The sequence below is a fragment of the Dipteris shenzhenensis genome, chromosome 10 (assembly GCF_047967505.1).
Source record: "Dipteris shenzhenensis isolate YYH24624 ecotype China chromosome 10, Dip_SZ_1.0, whole genome shotgun sequence".
Lineage (NCBI taxonomy): Eukaryota > Viridiplantae > Streptophyta > Polypodiopsida > Gleicheniales > Dipteridaceae > Dipteris > Dipteris shenzhenensis.
The window spans coordinates 606723-623627 of record NC_141605.1 but is presented as its reverse complement, the minus strand read 5'-3'; the positions used below and the strand labels follow the sequence as shown (position 1 = coordinate 623627).

The 16905-nt window shown below is 48.4% G+C and overlaps 1 protein-coding gene across 1 annotated transcript in view; it reads right to left on the bottom strand.

Moving 5' to 3' along the window:
- The window catches only part of LOC147897233 (uncharacterized), a 69314-nt gene that overhangs the window by 6754 nt on the left and 45655 nt on the right, over nucleotides 1-16905 (bottom strand). Inside the window, exons 3-5 of the mRNA XM_087380538.1 lie at nucleotides 14421-14567; nucleotides 14101-14224; nucleotides 13330-13616 (exon numbers count right to left, since the gene is read on the bottom strand). Of these exons, the coding sequence (XP_087236664.1) occupies nucleotides 13330-13616; nucleotides 14101-14224; nucleotides 14421-14567 (558 nt within the window). The remainder of the gene's footprint in view (nucleotides 1-13329; nucleotides 13617-14100; nucleotides 14225-14420; nucleotides 14568-16905) is intronic.

The window sequence follows — 16905 nt, the reverse complement described above, 5'->3', positions numbered from 1 at the left end:
ATAGTTGGTGCCATCAAACTTATCATCTTCACCAAGAACTCCAAATAAATCTTGATTGTTCCTAGCCATAGCAGATGTGATATACTATAGCGACCAAGGCAGTGCAGGCTCCTGCGAATGCCCCCCCTCCCCCGCTCCCGTCTACCTCCCCCCTCGCGCTGCGCGGCCCCCTCTCCCCCCCCCCTCCTTCTTCGTTGCCTCCCGTCGCGCTCCTCCGTCCCCCTCTCCGCCCGCCATCCCCCCCCCTCTCCTCCATTCTCCGCCCCTCCGTCCTCTCCCCGCCTCCCCCCCCTCGCGTTGCGCTACCACCCCCCCCGCCCCCTCCTCCCCCTCCCTGCTGCTGCGCAATGCTGCCCCCTCCTTTTCCCCTCCTACCTCGCCTCTCCTCCCCGCCCCCTCTCGCGCTACACTGCCATACCCCCTCCCTTTCCCTCCTCGTCTTCCCCGCCCTGCGCTACGCTGCCCCCCCGCCCTCCATCGTCCTTCCTTCACCCTCCACCACTCGCTCCCTCTCCACCACCTCTCCCCCTCCCGCTTCCCCATACCTCTTCATCCCTTCCTCTGTCCTCCCCCGCCTCCGTACCACTCCCCCCTCCTTCGTCTCTGCCATTTCCTTTCATTCCCCCGCCTTTTGGAGCGTTCGCAGTTTGTCGGTGCGGTATGGCGGCCATGAGCCTGGAACCGGTGGCCCAGACGGACCCCCCCCTCCATCAGCCTACCGCATAACACTGACAGAGCATCAGGTCTCCTTGGTGAAGCAGGCCGCCACGGACTTCTCCCAGACATCCTTTTATGGGAGAGTCATTGGCTACGCCCCTTCACGAGCAGACATCAGGGACTGGTTGCAGTCCACCCTCTACCTTGAGGACAGCCACATTGAGGAGGTTGCACTCATGGGACGTGGTATCTTCTGGCTCAAGCTCTCCTCAGTACAGGCTGCGAGCGATATGGTCCGACGGTCCCCTACTTCTGTGGTTGGGAAGATCATCCTTATGGTCCCATGGTATAGGGGTTTCAGTGTAGCGGACTTCGATGCCCGCTTCCGCATTCCTCGCCATCCAGTTACCCTCATTTTCCCAGGCCTCGCAACCGAGCTTCACCCGATCATCAAGGACCTAGGGGCGCACTTTGGCTGGCTCATGCAAGACACCTTTGTTGATGCGGCGGCAGCCCAAGGGGTGCCACATGTCAAAGTGGCAGTCCTAGATCCGCAGAGTATCCCCTCTGAGTTCGAGATTAAGATAGACTCAGGTGTGGTGACGCAGCGCATTATGGTCACTGGTCGCCCAGATCAGTGTCTAAGATGCCACGGCTTCGGGCACCAGGCGCGCTCCTGCCCTCGCTTCACGAGGAGAGAACCTCAGAAGGCCCCCATCCAGGCAACTCAGGATTCCCCCCGCCAGGCATCGACACCCCCTCCCGAAGGGGAAGGCTGGATTGAAGTCAAAAGAAAATGGAAAGGAAACAAAACAGGACCAAAAAAGCCTTCCCATCTACAACAAGAGCCCCCTGTGGTCACCAATCAGCAGCAGCCCGGTAAGGGGAAGGAGAAGATCAGCCAGCCTCCCCCTCATCCTTCACCCCGCCCCCCCTCCCCTCCCCCTCCTCCTCGGTCCCCCCACCTCCCCCCCCTCCAGGATCCCCCCCAGCACCGTTGGTTTCAGCCCCCCCCTCTCCCTCGAGCATGATCCCGAGGGAACCCCCCCTCCGCCTGCACCACCTGCGGCCCCGAAGCCAGCACAGACCTCCCCCGCGCCTATCCCTCCTGGCCCGGTGGAGGGGAGAGGCCCTTCCCCGCAGATGGCCAGTACCACTCCAGCTTGTTCGACAGCCAGCACCCCTCTCTCTGGTTCAGACTCCTCATCCTCGTCCCCACACCCAAGGGCTGCTCCTAGAGCTCTACCTTTGGAGTTTTACCGAGCAAGACCTTGGGATTATTTGGATGTAGCGGGTATTGGCTCCTTCCCTGCATGCCTAGACATCAGCATCTTCTTCCTCCGAAAGGGGGCGGGGGGTAAGGTGTCCGTCCTTGCCCCCCACGATGGTCCTAGCTATTCCTTCACTATCACCAGTGACGGGAATGAGCAATGGACGAATGAAAACGTTTGGGAGACAATTCGAGATCAGTCCCAGGAGCAGGTGCAGGACTGGATCAGTAGCAAAGCAGCGGATCTTCTTCAGCAGCAGGGGAAGGAGGGTGACGTTCGTCTACGATGGCGTCACAATGCCAAACGATTCTGCCTTTTGATCATTATTCGACCGCCTCTGGAGTGGGTCTACGCGGAAGGGCTCCACCCGTGGAGGACCTCAGAGGTAGCGGGTTTCTACAGTATTTCCCTGGCAGAGGCGTCGAATTGGTTAGAGAGAGCTTACCACCATGGGACGAAGGGCCTCTCCCCTCTGTTGAAGGTTTTAGAGGATGGGTCCGATGATCCGGCCTCTCCTTCGAAACCCTCACAAAAGCGCCTTCGACTGCACACTGGACATCCTCCGACCACCTCGACATCGACCGCAAGCAGACAGCTGTTTGTGGCCCATCTCCCCTCTTCATGAGTATACGCATTATCTCTTGGAACGTCAACGGGTTCCACTCATAAGGAACCCGCGGCCCTAGGAAGATGGTGCTCAGACAGGAGCTTCAGCCAGCCTTGGTGGAAAGGGTAGATGTGCTCCTATTGCAGGAACACAAGCTTTCGGCTTCTCAGACCAGTATTTGTGGGAAGGTCCTCACAGGACGCTCCCACACCTACTGGGAACCTTCGATTGGCGAGCACGGGAGGAGCGGGGGTGTTTGTACCTCCATCGACGCTTCTCTAGTTCAGCATGTGTATGGTTTTGGCACCCTGATCCCAGGACGAGCGCTTTGGGTGGGCTTGAATATTGAGGGATCCTGCATCGGCATCCTCAATATCTATGCCCCGACCGACCTCAGACGAAGAGCTGCTTTTTGGAGCTCTTTGACAGACTTATTGCCAGAGATGGATTCTTGGATTGTAGGAGGGGACTTCAATAACCTTGAGACCCTAGAGGATCAGCAGGGACGGGGCCCAGAGATCCTCGGTATAGCTCAGGCGGAGCAGACAGATTGGGACTCCTTGTTCACTGTGGGAGGTCGGGACAGCTGAAGGGAGCCTTCCTTTTGCAGATGGAGAGGGAGTCTGGACTTCTCTTGGGGTTACAGGAGGGAGGGAGGCAGACTTTTGGAGCGGTTGGACCGTTTCTATGTCAGCGATTGGGCGCTAAGCAGAGGTGGAGAGTCAGGAGTGGTTCCAGGGACGACCCTCTCTGACCATGCCCCAGTCATCCTAGTCCTGGACTCAGCCTCTCACTCCTTACCTCCACGCTCATGCCGGATCCCAGACTCCATCTACTCCAGAGCAGCGGTTCGCAGCAGGATAGTGGACCTGTGGGAGCAGGATTGGGACCCCATGGGGGATATGGCAGCACAGGTAGCTCAGGCTCTTGCCGAGTCTAGTCTCATCTGTCAGCAGGAGGCGATTCAGGTCAGGCAGCAGTGGTGGGCGAAGGAGAGGGGTCTCAGACGAGATCTCGCCTCGATACAACGGATGCAGCAGTCTTCTCCAGGCTCTGAGGAGCTTAGACGACAGGAGGTTAGAGCCCGAGCCATGCTAGAGGAGATCACCCAGCGATGCTCAGAGTTCTCGTTTCATGCTTCCAAGTCCTTTTGAGCTAGGAAAGGCGACAGGATGTGCAGAGAGTTCTTCAGGACTCATGGCCAGAGGTCAGTAGGGAAACAACTCCGATCTCTTAGAGTGCAGGATGGTGTGTCAGGACAGATCTAGACGAGGTCCGGGACTTGGCGACAGATTTCTATAGATCCCTGTTCCAGCAGGAGCCCCCAGACCCTCGTGCCCGCCGTTGCAGGGAGGAGGTGTGGAGGTATACACCGTCGCTCGTGCAGCCTAGCATGAGTGACTCCCTCCTCTCCCCTTTCACCGTGGCAGAGATGCAGGATGCGGTGAGCTCTATTGATGGGCAGAAATGCCCAGGTGAGGATGGGCTCTCCAGAGCTTTCTTCACCACCTTCTGGGAGCAGGTCCACCAGCCCTTGCTCGCAGCCTTTCAGCATATCTTCTCCAGCGGACAGATGCCAGAGAGCCTTGCGACAAGCTTGATTTGCCTCATCCCCAAAGGGGGGGACCGTCAGGAGATCAGACAGTGGCGCCCTATCACCCTCCTCCCGACTGCCTACAAAATCCTCGCCAAGATGATCAGTAGCCACATCCGCCCCCTGCTACATGACTTGATCCATGACACCCAGACTGGTTTTGTCCAAGATCGCAGCATTTTGGACAACATTTTCACATTCTCAGAGGCGACGGAGTGGGCCCAGCACAGTGGGCAGCACCTTGCCATACTCCTCCTTGACTTTGAGAAGGCGTACGACAGGGTAGACTGGTCCTTCTTGGAAGGTACACTCTCTCAGTTCGGTTTCCCGGACGAGTGGATCAGAGGTATTGCTAGCCTCTACAGGTCGGCCTCTAGCCGGGTTATCATCAGCGGCACGATGGGGGAGAGATTCACCCTCGAGCACTCAGTGCGTCAGGGCTGCCCGCTTGCACCCTACCTCTTCCTATTTTTTGCGGAGGCCATGACTCACTTCGTACCACTGGTCTTCAAGGGATGCGCCTCCCTATTCGGGACGAGGCAGAACTTCTGGACTCCGAGTATGCAGACGACACAAACCCTGTGTGTGCAGGATGATATCGAGTCACTGGAGCGAGTGAGACTGTCCCTAGAGGTTTTTTGCCTAGCCGCTGGGGCGAAAATCAACTTTCATAAGTCAGTTGGTTTTCTTACGGATTCGGGAGCCAGCTCACAGTGGGGTATTTTCCAAGGGTTTCGTTGGATCCCTAGAGGACAGACGACACCTTACCTGGGATTCCAGGTAGGCCTGGATATCATGCCGGCTCAGCAGTTCTTACCGGTCCTAGTCTCCATACGACGGAAGCTAGCCTTTTGGAGCACGGCTCGGCTATCCTTGGCAGGCAGGGCCCTTGTGGTCAACCAGGTCCTTCTTGCCACCGCTTGGTACGTGGCCTCTTGCTGGTGTTTCTCGAGATCGTGTGTAGCCCAGCTGAGGAGACTGGTGCGGAACTTCCTTTGGTCTGGCTCAGATGGTTTCGGCAACACCAGAGCCCGGGTCGCCTGGCAGACCGTCATTCTCCCCCAGACAGAGGGCAGCCTTGGCATCATAGATCCAGAACTACAGAGTCAGGCATTACTTGGCAAGTTAGTCATCCGCGGTCTGACCCCAGGAGGGCAGACGTGGAAGCTCTTGCTTCAGCATGGTCTTAGCGCGTGTACCCCCCACAGAGGGGTGATTGGCAGCCGTCTATCCAGTGGATTTTCGCTTCTGTCCCACTGACTCAGCCCCATTCCCCCTTCCTCCATAGCCTCGTCTTGGTCTGGAGGAAGTTGCGACACAGCCTCTCCCAGGTTCCCCCTGGCTGTCGAGAGGAGATAGACAGACAGCCCCTGATCTGGAGCAGCCAGGTGACAGATGATACAGGTCGCTAGCTTGGAGAGAGATCCCATATCCCTTGGGCGCTCTGGGTGCGTGGGCCCGCGCGCTCGCTCCGGGTTTGGAGGGACGTCTACAGCCAGCTGAGCCCAGGCGAGCTGGCAACAGCAGTAGGTACGGCACGTGGGATCCAGGCTTGGCGAGCGGAGATCGATGCTACCATTCCTGCAGGTTGGAGGATTCCCATGACCACCAGACAGCTCCTCCCGGGAGATGAGAGGTGGCTAGGGCAGTTCACACCCCGTGGCATTCCTTTGGTGGTTGCAGGCCTTTTCTCGGACTCCTCGATTCACTTCTTCTCTGTCGCCGATGATAGCCGTCTCCAGAGCAGAGAGGCTGTGATTGACCCCCAGCTTCCCTGGCAACGCCTTCGCATCATAGGGCTGCAAGGGAAAACGTGGCATATAGACCCCCTGATTATGCAGGACCAGGATTGGAGACTTTGGATCTGGGAGGGCCGTTCCTTGACAGAGGTGGAGTGGGACCCACGAGAGTGGCGCTAGCCACCATTGGAGACCTCAGAGAACCCTACCCCCTTCTTCTCTTACAGTGCGCGTACTGGTAGGCGTGCTCTTGGGGCTCTCCAACGCAGGCTACCCACACAGGCACATAGTTGGTATGCCCAAGGGATATTTCTCGTCTTTCTTCGCACATTCTGGAAGACTCTTTGGGCAAGCTAGCGACCGAGATCTTCAGTTGGCAGCTGGCTGAGGCAGATGGGACAGGAGGGGCACTGCCAGATGTGTTTTCAGGAGGAGTCGTCCCTGAAGCACTGCCTTTGGAGCTGCTCGCATGCTCAGACAGTGTGGAAGGGAGTCATGGGGATCTTAGCGAGGGCTGGGGCTGCACCCGAGCTAGGACCGGTCACTTGGGGAGCCGTTTGCTGGTGCAGCACCGAGATGGGACATCACTTGGCTTATGAGTTCTCTAGGCAGGATCCAGTTTTCTTCATCACGCAAACCACCTGGGCATACACGGACAGCTTCCCTTGGCATCTGACAGAGACAGGTGCAGGAGCAATGACTCAGCACCCAGTTTGGGAGATCATAGGGAGTATTGCAGGCTGGCATGTCTAGACTTCTAGATGCGCGCAGACCTTAGGAGATCAGACTTCTTCGGCTACCCAGACCCTGGCGGACATTTGGAGCACGATCATTCACACGCTCAAGGGTAAGTGGGATCAGATTCAGGGGGAGTCTAGGGAATGGAAGAAGAAGAGACGGCGCTTCCTTCGCGACTGGGACCATCGAGAGCTGTTCTTCCAGCACTCTGCTCAGAGTCTTCAGTGGCATTACTCCCCCCCACCGTGGCTGTTTGTCCACACTCCGATGATTATGCCCTGAGAGGCTTGTAATTAGTATTTTGCTACCTTGGGCTGTATCCGTTTTGCGATTGCAGCCCGCTGGCCTTTAGGCCCTCTTGTACTCTCATTTTCAAGCAATATAACTAGCACTACTTTTCTGCGCGCGCGCACACACACACACACACACACACACAAAAAGCAAATGTGATACCCTGAAAAAAACCTGAAAACCCAAAAGCCTCAAGACTATCACTGCAAAAAGGTGGCTGTCCCAAAAATGACAGCAAATATCTGCAAATTTCAGACCCAAATCAAAGGGCAAATGCAGATCTGACCCAAATGTGATTGTGACAGGCAATGTTCACTGCAAAAACAGCAAATTTGGCAAAAGCCTCAAATTTATTGAGGGCAAATAGGCCAAAAAGAGGGCAAATGGAGAAAAGCCCCAAATTTTGCTGAAATTTTTGCCAATGTGACCCAATGTATGCAAATCTGGCTCAATGTCCTGCAAATGTAACCTAATATCCTGCAATCTGACCCAATGTACTGCAATCTAAACAAGAAATTGCAGACCAAATCCCAAAACTCCAATATTTTTGCAAGAAATTGCAACCAAAGGAGGTGAAAAGAACTGAAAGCCCCAAATTTGCCAATGTCCTGCAAAAGCCCCAAATTGCACAAGAAGTTGACGGCTGATCTGCAGGTGACACTATACGGAAAAACGTACGGAGCATATACGTGGCTGTCCAATGTACGGTACGCAAGTACAATGGCTATATGGTGTACGATGCAAGTACGTGGGTGTACGACGTACTGCAGCAAACAGGTATGTTGTGTACGTTGTACAGAGCAATACGTGGGACGCTGTGTACATTGTACGGAGCAATACGTGGCTGTGCAATGTACGGTACGGAATATGCTCGATGTACGGATCAGGTACGACGTAGTGTACGAAACACAGGTGTACGGCGATGCAGGTTTCCATACGTGACAGTACGCAATGCAGTGTACGGCGACGTAGATATCCGTACGTGACAGTACGGATGTCTGGTGTGCAGGCTGTACGGTGGCGTAGGTAGATCTGAGATCTGTATGAGGTTGCGAAAGCTGGGCGCTTGGATCTGCAGCACAAAAAAATGGCGAATAATGGCCACGGGTGCTGAAGGAGACCTCGAAAAATTTGCAGCAGGGCCTAGAAGTAGTTGCCTCTGCTGGAAAGCAGCAATAAGGTAGATTATGGCGACAAAAATGGCTTTGGAAGCCTTAGACAGCAGTTGAAGATCCTCGAACAGGCTGGAGATGTGACGACCAGCAGAGCAACAGACTCCCAATGAGCAATGGAGGACTCGGGGGCTGAGGAGAGCTGGAAGACAAGAGCAATACCTGCTCTGATACCACTGTAGGATCGGATAGAAGAGAGAGAGAGTGCAGGTAGCAAACAGTCGTAGTAGAACAGTCGTCACATCAAATCTTAGATGATCAAAAACATACAAGTACAAGGTACTTGTACCTAGACCTAGGACTAAGTGTCCTAGGTGTCACATAGGACTAAGTGTCCTATGTGGCCTAAAAGGCACTAACACTACAAGTGCCTATACTTATGCCTACAAGGCACATACCATGGCCTATAGGGCATCACTAGAACCACCAAAAGATGGCCTACAGGGATTTGGCACAAAAATGCAGCAGGTTATCAATTGGTTATATCAAGATAGTAAAGCTGCCTGCATTCTTTCAGGGGTTATTTCTACAACCTGGACTCTTGGTTGTTCTGTTCGGCAAGGATGTTCCCTCAGTGCTTTACTTTTTGCCATAGCCACTCATCCAATGCTTCAATATATGGACCACCTTTTGGACACTGGCATGTTGCACGGATTGGAAATTCATGGCAACCGTAGCATGATCGCTCAAGCATATGCTGATGATTCCTTCTTTACTCCGAAAAATACTCGGAGCAATCTCTCCATGATTATGCAGGCTCTTTCTACATATGGTTTGGCTGCTGGTCTTCGTGTCAATTTCCAGAAATCAAAATTATTGCCGTTGCATGCTAAAGACTGGCATAGTCTTTTGTGGCCTAGGGAAATTGTTCCAATTTCTCAATTGATTCGACATCTTGGCTATCCTATAGGTTGGGGGCTCACTCGTTCTCAACAAACTGATTGGGTGCTCACAAAGTTGAGGGCAAAACTTGAATATTGGAAGCTTGCAACTTGGCCATTACATGTTCGTTCGCGAATAACGCAATCCATTCTGATAGCATACATACAATTCTATCTGCCTCTCATCATGTTCACTAAAGCAAATCTGGTTTCCTTTATGTCTTGCTATCATGAAAATTTTATGGTGCTCAAAAAATGGCAAGAAAAGTCTCAGATTACTCTCTATGCATCGTCTCTGCTCTCCAAAGATGCATGGGAGACTAAACATACTCAATATTCAAATGCTCACAGGGGGAAAATGATGTTGCAGTTTATGCAAGAGGATCATCCTTGGGCTTTCATGATCCGCTCTCTTTTATTACATATTGATACTTCTGCTTTTGGGCATTGGCAGCCTACACAGTGGGATTTCCTTTTTTGCTCTATTCAAGGCAAGATCAGAGGCTGTCCTTTTGTCTCTCGTTTGCTCCTTGATTGGAAGCATATTTTATCTCACTTGGAATGGCATGGCAGGGATTCTTTGTCGGGAAATTCTTTGAAGGCTCAAAATATTTATTGGTCCAAAGTATTCCACCCTCCTTTGGCCATACAAGAACCCAGGCATTCTTATTTTCTCTCTTTCAAAGGCATTTCTTCTGTGGCAGACGTACTTCAGGATGATGGCACTCTTTTATCTTTTTCTATGGCTGCTAGCAAATATGGTTTGGGAGCTCATTATCGTCCTTTCTGGCATCAAATTTCACAAATGCTCCAACCGTTCTTGCCGGTACCTCGTTTGGAACTTCAGAATAGGCTTGAGGATTGGACTCTACATTCTTCTTCCTCTTCAGCCCATCCTTTGAAGCTTTCACATATCACGGTGCCCTCTCTATATAAAGTGTTATTATTTCCGCCTTGGATTTTTGACAGAGCAAATTATGTTTGGCATATGGATCGCCCACTACAGTGGTGGAGAAAGCGGCTGCATCTTCTTTGGCATTATAAAGTCCCTCTTAGGCAACAACTTTTCCTTTGGCGAGTCATACTTGGCATTTTTCCATCTGGGTAGTTGCTCGCGCATAGACATATTGCTCCAGTCGTTTGCCACAGGTGTCTACATTCTGCTGAATCTGTGCTTCACATCTTCTGGCACTGTCCACACACTTGTGATTTCCTTGCTCTCATCCGACAGAGGCTTCGAGCGAGATTTCCTACTGTTACTTTAGGCGGGTTCTTCTGGTTTTGGAGTTCATCAAGCTAGACAGGGTTTTGATTTATTTTTTGTTTGGGTGCGCTACTGGGCACTGTGAACTCTATGGATGGACAAAAATCATAGAGTCTTTGGTGATCCTCTTTTTTCATCTTTTGTTTTTTTCAAACGATCTTTGCAACAATCATTCTATGATTGCAGCCAAACTCATTTGATTGATCATGATGTATATACAGCTTATACTGAGATTTTCAGTTGAGTACTAGTTACTCCACTTTGAAGTAACTTTGAATGTAATTATTTTACAGCAATAAAATATTTCTTCTCACAAAAAAAAAAAATGTGTGTGTGTGTGTGTGTGTGTGTGTGTGGAGACCAATAACACTCATGCCAATCATTTACAAGATCATAGCCAAAATGGTTATTGATCGTATTAAAGGTTATTTGCATGATGGGCTGCATCCTTCACAATATGGCTTCGTTCCCCGTAGGCATATCACAGATAATATTGCCAATGCTTATATTGGGATTGAATATGCCAAATACACGCATCACGATGTTCTGCTCTTATAGGTGGATATTGCAAAAGCCTTTGATACAGTTCAATGGGAATTCATCTCGCAAACAATGCGAGCTTTGGGGTTTGGAACAAAAATGCAGCAGATTATTTACTGGCTTTACAAAGACGGCAATGTAGCTTGCATTCTTTCTGAAGATCTCTCTGATGAGTGGACTCTTCGTTGTTCGGTCCGTCAGGGATGTCCCCTTAGTGCTTTATTGTATGCCATTGCATCCTATGCTGCAATATATGGATCATCTCGTCGCTACAGGTTCCCTTCATGGCTTGGAATTAGATGCAAATCGCAGCATGGTTGCTTGAGCCTATGCTGATGATTCTTTCTTTACCCCGAAGAATACACAGAATGATCTTTCTGCTTTGATGCAGACTCTCTCTGTCTATGGTTTGGCAGCTGGTCTTCACGTAAATTTTCAAAAGTCCAAGCTGCTCCCATTGCATTCTAAAGACTGGCATAGTCTTTTGTGGCCTGGGGAAATCATTCCACCCACTCAAATTGTTCGTCATCTTGGTGACCCTTTGGGGTGGGGTCTCACTCGTCGTCAACACATTGATTGGGTGATGGTCAAGCTTCGAAAAAAGCTAGAATATTGAAAATTAGCAACCTGGCCTTTGCATGTTCGGCTTCGGATAGTGCAATCCATCCTTGTGGCATATATTCAATTTTACTTGCCTTTGATCATGTTCACCAAGGCAGATCTTGCTTCTTTCATGTCTGCCATTATGGAAATCTTCTGGCGTTCCAAACATGGAAGAAAAAGTATCCGATTGCTTTCAGTGCATCAACTTTGTTCTCCTAAAATGCATGGTGGTTTGAACATCATGAATATCCAGGTGCATATCCTTGCTCACAAGGGGAAAATGTTGCTGCAATTTCTGCATGGGGATCAACCTTGGCCTCTTATGATTAGATCTCTAGTCACACATATCAATATTTCTGCCTTTGGTCACTGGCAAATCAATTACTGGGATTTCTTATTTGGTTGCATTGATCGCACTTTGCTTGGCTGCCCTTTTGTCTCCAGTTTGCTTCTTGATTGGAAGCACGTCCTCTCTCATCTGGAATGGAATGGTCGACACTCTCTGCTCGGTAATTCACTGCGAGCTGAAAGCATTCACTGGTCGACAGTTTTTCAGTCTCCACTAGCTTTACAGGAACCTCGCCGTTCCTATTTTGTTTCTTTCAAGGACATCACTTCTGTTGCTGATGTTATTCAGGATGATGGCTCTGTGCTATCTTTTTCTCTGGCAACTACATAATATGGCTTGGGCTCTCATTATCGTGCTTTGTGGCAACAAATTGTTTATATACTTTTGCCTTTTGCTCCGATTCCTCCTTTGGAACTTCAGGACAGGTTGAAGGATTGGACTTTGACTTCACCATGGTCCTCTTCTCGCCCTTTGAGGCCATCTCAGATTACGGTTCCTGCATTGTATAAAATCCTTTTGCCTCAACCTTGGGTTTCAAAGAAAGGCAATTCCATTTGGCGAATGCATCGCCCAACCAAGTGGTGGAGAAAGAGATTAAAGCAGCTTTGGGCTTACAAAACTCCTCTTCGGCAACAGATTTTCTTCTGGCGAGTGCTTCTGGGCATTTTTCCATCTGGACATATGTTGGCCTGTAGACACATTGCTCCTGCTCGTTGTCACAGATGCTTGAGTCCTTAGGAGATTGTGCCTCATTTATTCTGATTTTGTCCATGTTCTTGTGAGTTCATTGATCTTCTTCGGCAGCGCCTGCAAGGGAGATTCCCAACGAGTCTTTTTGGGAAGTCTTTCTAGCTCTTTGGTTTTCATCCACCCAGACCGGAGTTTCATCTCTTCTTTACTTGGGTTCGTTATTGGACACTCTGGACTTTATGGATAGACAAGAACTGTAAAGTCTTTGGTGACCCCATATTTTTCTTGTTTGGCTTTTTTAAGCGTTCTTTGCAGCAATCCTTTTTTGATTGCTTGCAAACGCACTGCATAGATCATGATGTATATCTAGCATACACTGAGATTTTCAGTTGATGTAATTTTGGCTGCCTCGTTTTGAGGTTGCTACTTTTGTAATATAATCAATCAGAAGTTTTCACTAAAAAAAATGTGTGTGTGTGTGTGTGAGAGAGAGAAAGAGAGAGAGAAAGCGCATTTTCATTGTGTGTATACTTCCAAAATAATTGGGCACTATTTGCATTTTAGGATTTTTAGCTTAGTTTGCATAGTTTCAGCATACTATATGTATGCAGGGCATAAAATTTGCATTTATTAAGACCCAAATATACAACTGAATTTTTGAAACACCCCATGTTAAGTATTGAAACATTTCTTTGAACTATGAGAGAGAGAGAGAGTGTGTATGTGTGTGTGTGTGTGAGAGAGAGAGAGAGAGAAATAAATAAATAAAGATGTATTAACGTCCTCAGAAGGAACGGGCCTATGGGACAAAGTACAGCAAATGAAAATGAAAACTCATGCAAGCCACAAGGACTGAAGCAAAGGGCTCGCTAAGGCCCTTGCTGAGAGAGAGAGAGGTTGCCGAGGAGAAGGGGGAAGGGGGGGGGTTGTTACCTTTGTCAGCTGCCGCTTTGTCAATATATGGTAATGCCTTTGCCATATTCTTTGTAGTGCCATGGTTGCAGCTAACAACCCATAAGCGATCCCCAAGATGGCAAAGATCACTACAAATACAACCAAAAGTGCACCACATGCCTCCATAGATGCTGGAAAGCAATCCAATATTCCCCAGCCGTAACAACAATGCCGACAGCCAGCCATGCAAGGATCGCTGCGGTTGATAGAAGAGCAATGTACCACCAAACCACCAATGCCTATAACAACAAAGAACATGAAGACTCCTGCAATTCCATTTGGTCGTTAGAAAAGAACAATGCAAAAATGGAGCAATTTCCATGCAACAAACTGAAAATGAACACAAACATGTCTATTTTTATTTACAAAATCCTGATTGTAAGAAACCATTCCCATGAGATTCACACTGTTCAAGTACATGCAAGTGCATTACTCTTCTGATTAACTTCCTGACTAAACCAGGCACCCAACAGTTTCTTCTCACGGTAGTCAAGCCCATTCAATGTGCAATATTTCATCTATTCGCCTTTCCCAGAACACAAATCACTCAAGGATGTAGTCACTAAAGACACAGTTTGTCCGACCTGCCACTTTGTAGCAGGCCCTGCCCTCATCTCTATGCCTCTCAATTACAGCCAAGCATGCGCTATTCACTTTAGGTTGGGTTACCAAGCATTGTGGTCAATCAAAGCAGCCTTCAAACTGAAAGATACGCAACCAAGCCCCTATAGCCAGAATCAGAGCACGTACCAGAACAATAGTAAAAAGGAACAGGATGTTTGGACAGGACTCTATCCCAGCCATCACTGAAAGAGTTCCGAAATTGTCCACTTGAATCCAATAAGTATATGAGTCCACCAAAAGCAGCAATCGTCTGTTGCATACCTCCATAAGCAACTACTTAGTGACAAGAAAAGCAATCTGATGTCTCCCTTCATTTCAACATTAATTAGTGACACGAAAAGACTCCCTTCATTTAAGCAGTTACGATAGTAGATTGGCGTCCAACAAATGCAGTACTTCTGATAATTGTTCAGAAAGTTCTAAGGTACACCCAATCTCATACTTACTGCTTGTACTGCAATAAAAACAAGAATAATATCCCGTGCAACAAACAGCCTGAACTTCAGTTTACGCCAGGAGTAATCCTCTGAAATGTAGGATTTCAGATGGAACTGCGCTTTGCATGTCGTGCAGTGTGAAAAGGCAAATCCCTCCTGAAAATATGCAATACCACCACATGTTGCTAGATTTCCTGAAATCAACAACCTTCAAGAACCAAAATATGTTTGCACTACAAATGTAGAGGGCAGATCTTAGTTTATGACATCAACTTTTTTACAAATCAAAAGGCTGTAAAAAATAAGAGACATTATGCGAGGTGACTAAAGCATAGTGTATCATCAATGTTCCTTTGACTCTCTCTACTTGCACAAGGCCAATTCATTACTATGAAAGGCATTGAAATATAAAAAGAAGCTAATACATGGAAAAGTAACCAAACATACAAAACCTCCTTGTCGAAATTCCTAAATCAGGATGCAACACGGTAAAATAGATGCTCACAAGCATACCATATAAAGCAACATCCAAAATATACATATCTATATATGTATGTATGTGTGTATGTATATATATATGCATATGCTCCGGCTATTTGTCGCATATGCTTAGCTCCGCGGGAGTCTGTGCCACATCTACTCTGGCATTGCTCCTCCACTAAGGATTTTCTCGCTCTTCTTAGATAGCGTTTACAAGCCAAATTTCCAAATGTTGTCTTTGGAAAGTTTTTGGATCTTTGGGATACACCGAGCGACAAAAGAGTTTGATTTGTTTTTTGTTTGGGTTCATTGCTGGGCGCTCTGGACTCTATGGAAGGATAGAAATCGTCGAGTCTTTGGGGATCCCACGGTTTCAATTTTTACTTTCTTTAGGCGCTCTCTGCAGCAATCTTTCTATGATTGCTTATAGACAAAGTGCATAGATCATGATGTATTTCTCATCATCCGATTCTGGGATGATGATCTTGTAATATAAAGCAACTTAATTTTCACCCCAAAAAAAAAAGTGTATGTGTGTACTCTATTATCCTTTCCATTGGCAACCAGACAGTAGGACCGGGGATGCAATATCGATCCCTTTGGCACTATCTTTCCCGAATGCTACATCGCTTCTTGCCAGTACCAAAGCTGGAGCTTAATTATTACCTTATCGATTGGACTTTGAACCGCCAAGGTTCTGCCTCTCAACCTTTACGGCTAGCAGATGTCTCAGTGATAAGGTCATATAGGTTTTGATGCCTCCTACTTGGAATTCACATCTGGAAAATCAGGTTTGTTCTATGAATCATAATCCTAAATGGTGGCCTAAATAATTGCAGCAGCTTTGGTCCTGCAAACTTCCTCTTCGTCAACAGGTTTTTTAATGGCGAGGGATGCTTGGTGTTATTCCCTTTGGACAGCTCCTGGCACAAAGACATATTGCACTTGCTATCTATCAAAGATGTCTAGCCCCAAGGGATCCTTGCTCCATCTTTTCTCGCATTGCCCTGTGACTCCTAACTTTGTTTCTTCTTTCAACAGTGTCTCCGAGCCTAGTTTCCTACTGCTTGCTTTGGCAAGCTTTTTGGGCCCTTCGGCATTCACCACCAAAACATGAGTTGATCTTTTTGTCACTTGGGTTCGATAATGGACACTATGGACTCGTGGAAAGACAAAAATAACATAGTCTTTGGAGATTATTCTTTTTCCATGTCTCACTATTTCTAGATGTCCCTCGGGCAATCTCTTTATGATTGCCTCTCTGTGCATCAAATAGATTACTATGTTTACTTGTCTTACAATGAAATCTTCTGATATTGTAATTGCATGTCTCCTCTTTGGGACTGCTTCTTGTAATATAAGCATACATGGGTTTCACCCAAAAAATAGAAGTGTGTGTGTGTGTGTGTGTGTGCGCATTGCAGTGACATATGTATACAGCTTTGAAATGTCTTTCTTACAATGTTCAAGGCCTCTGCAATGTAAATAAATGGAGGCTACTTTGGCATTATGTACATACTATGCATCCAAATGTGGTTTGTTTGCAAGAACATAATCAGCATGATATGGCTGGACAGCAAGGACACTTTGCAAGATATGACATTTTTTATGCAGGCACTTTGAGTTTTCCAGGAGTATGCATCTAAGTCAAGCATGACTTGCATCATTTCCTGGCTTTTATTGATTAGCATGGCAGATGGATGGTGTTATGATGCATGGTTGAAGAGGATATTTATGAGATTGCTTCTGTGTGTGCCTCTCCAACTTCGGCTTTGCGCGGACAAATGTGGGATGCCATCAGTCATTATGCTTGGATGTCAAATGCCTTCATATGTGGAGATTTCAATAAGTCCCCTCATCCACGGGATAATACTACTCACAAATCTCATATGATACCTTCTGAATTTCAGAAATGGGAGGAGATGCAGAGTGCTCTTAATGCAGAAGATTTGTGGAAAATCTCTGTGGAAAATCTCTCAGCCTCAAACACTAAGATTCACATATCATCATAATG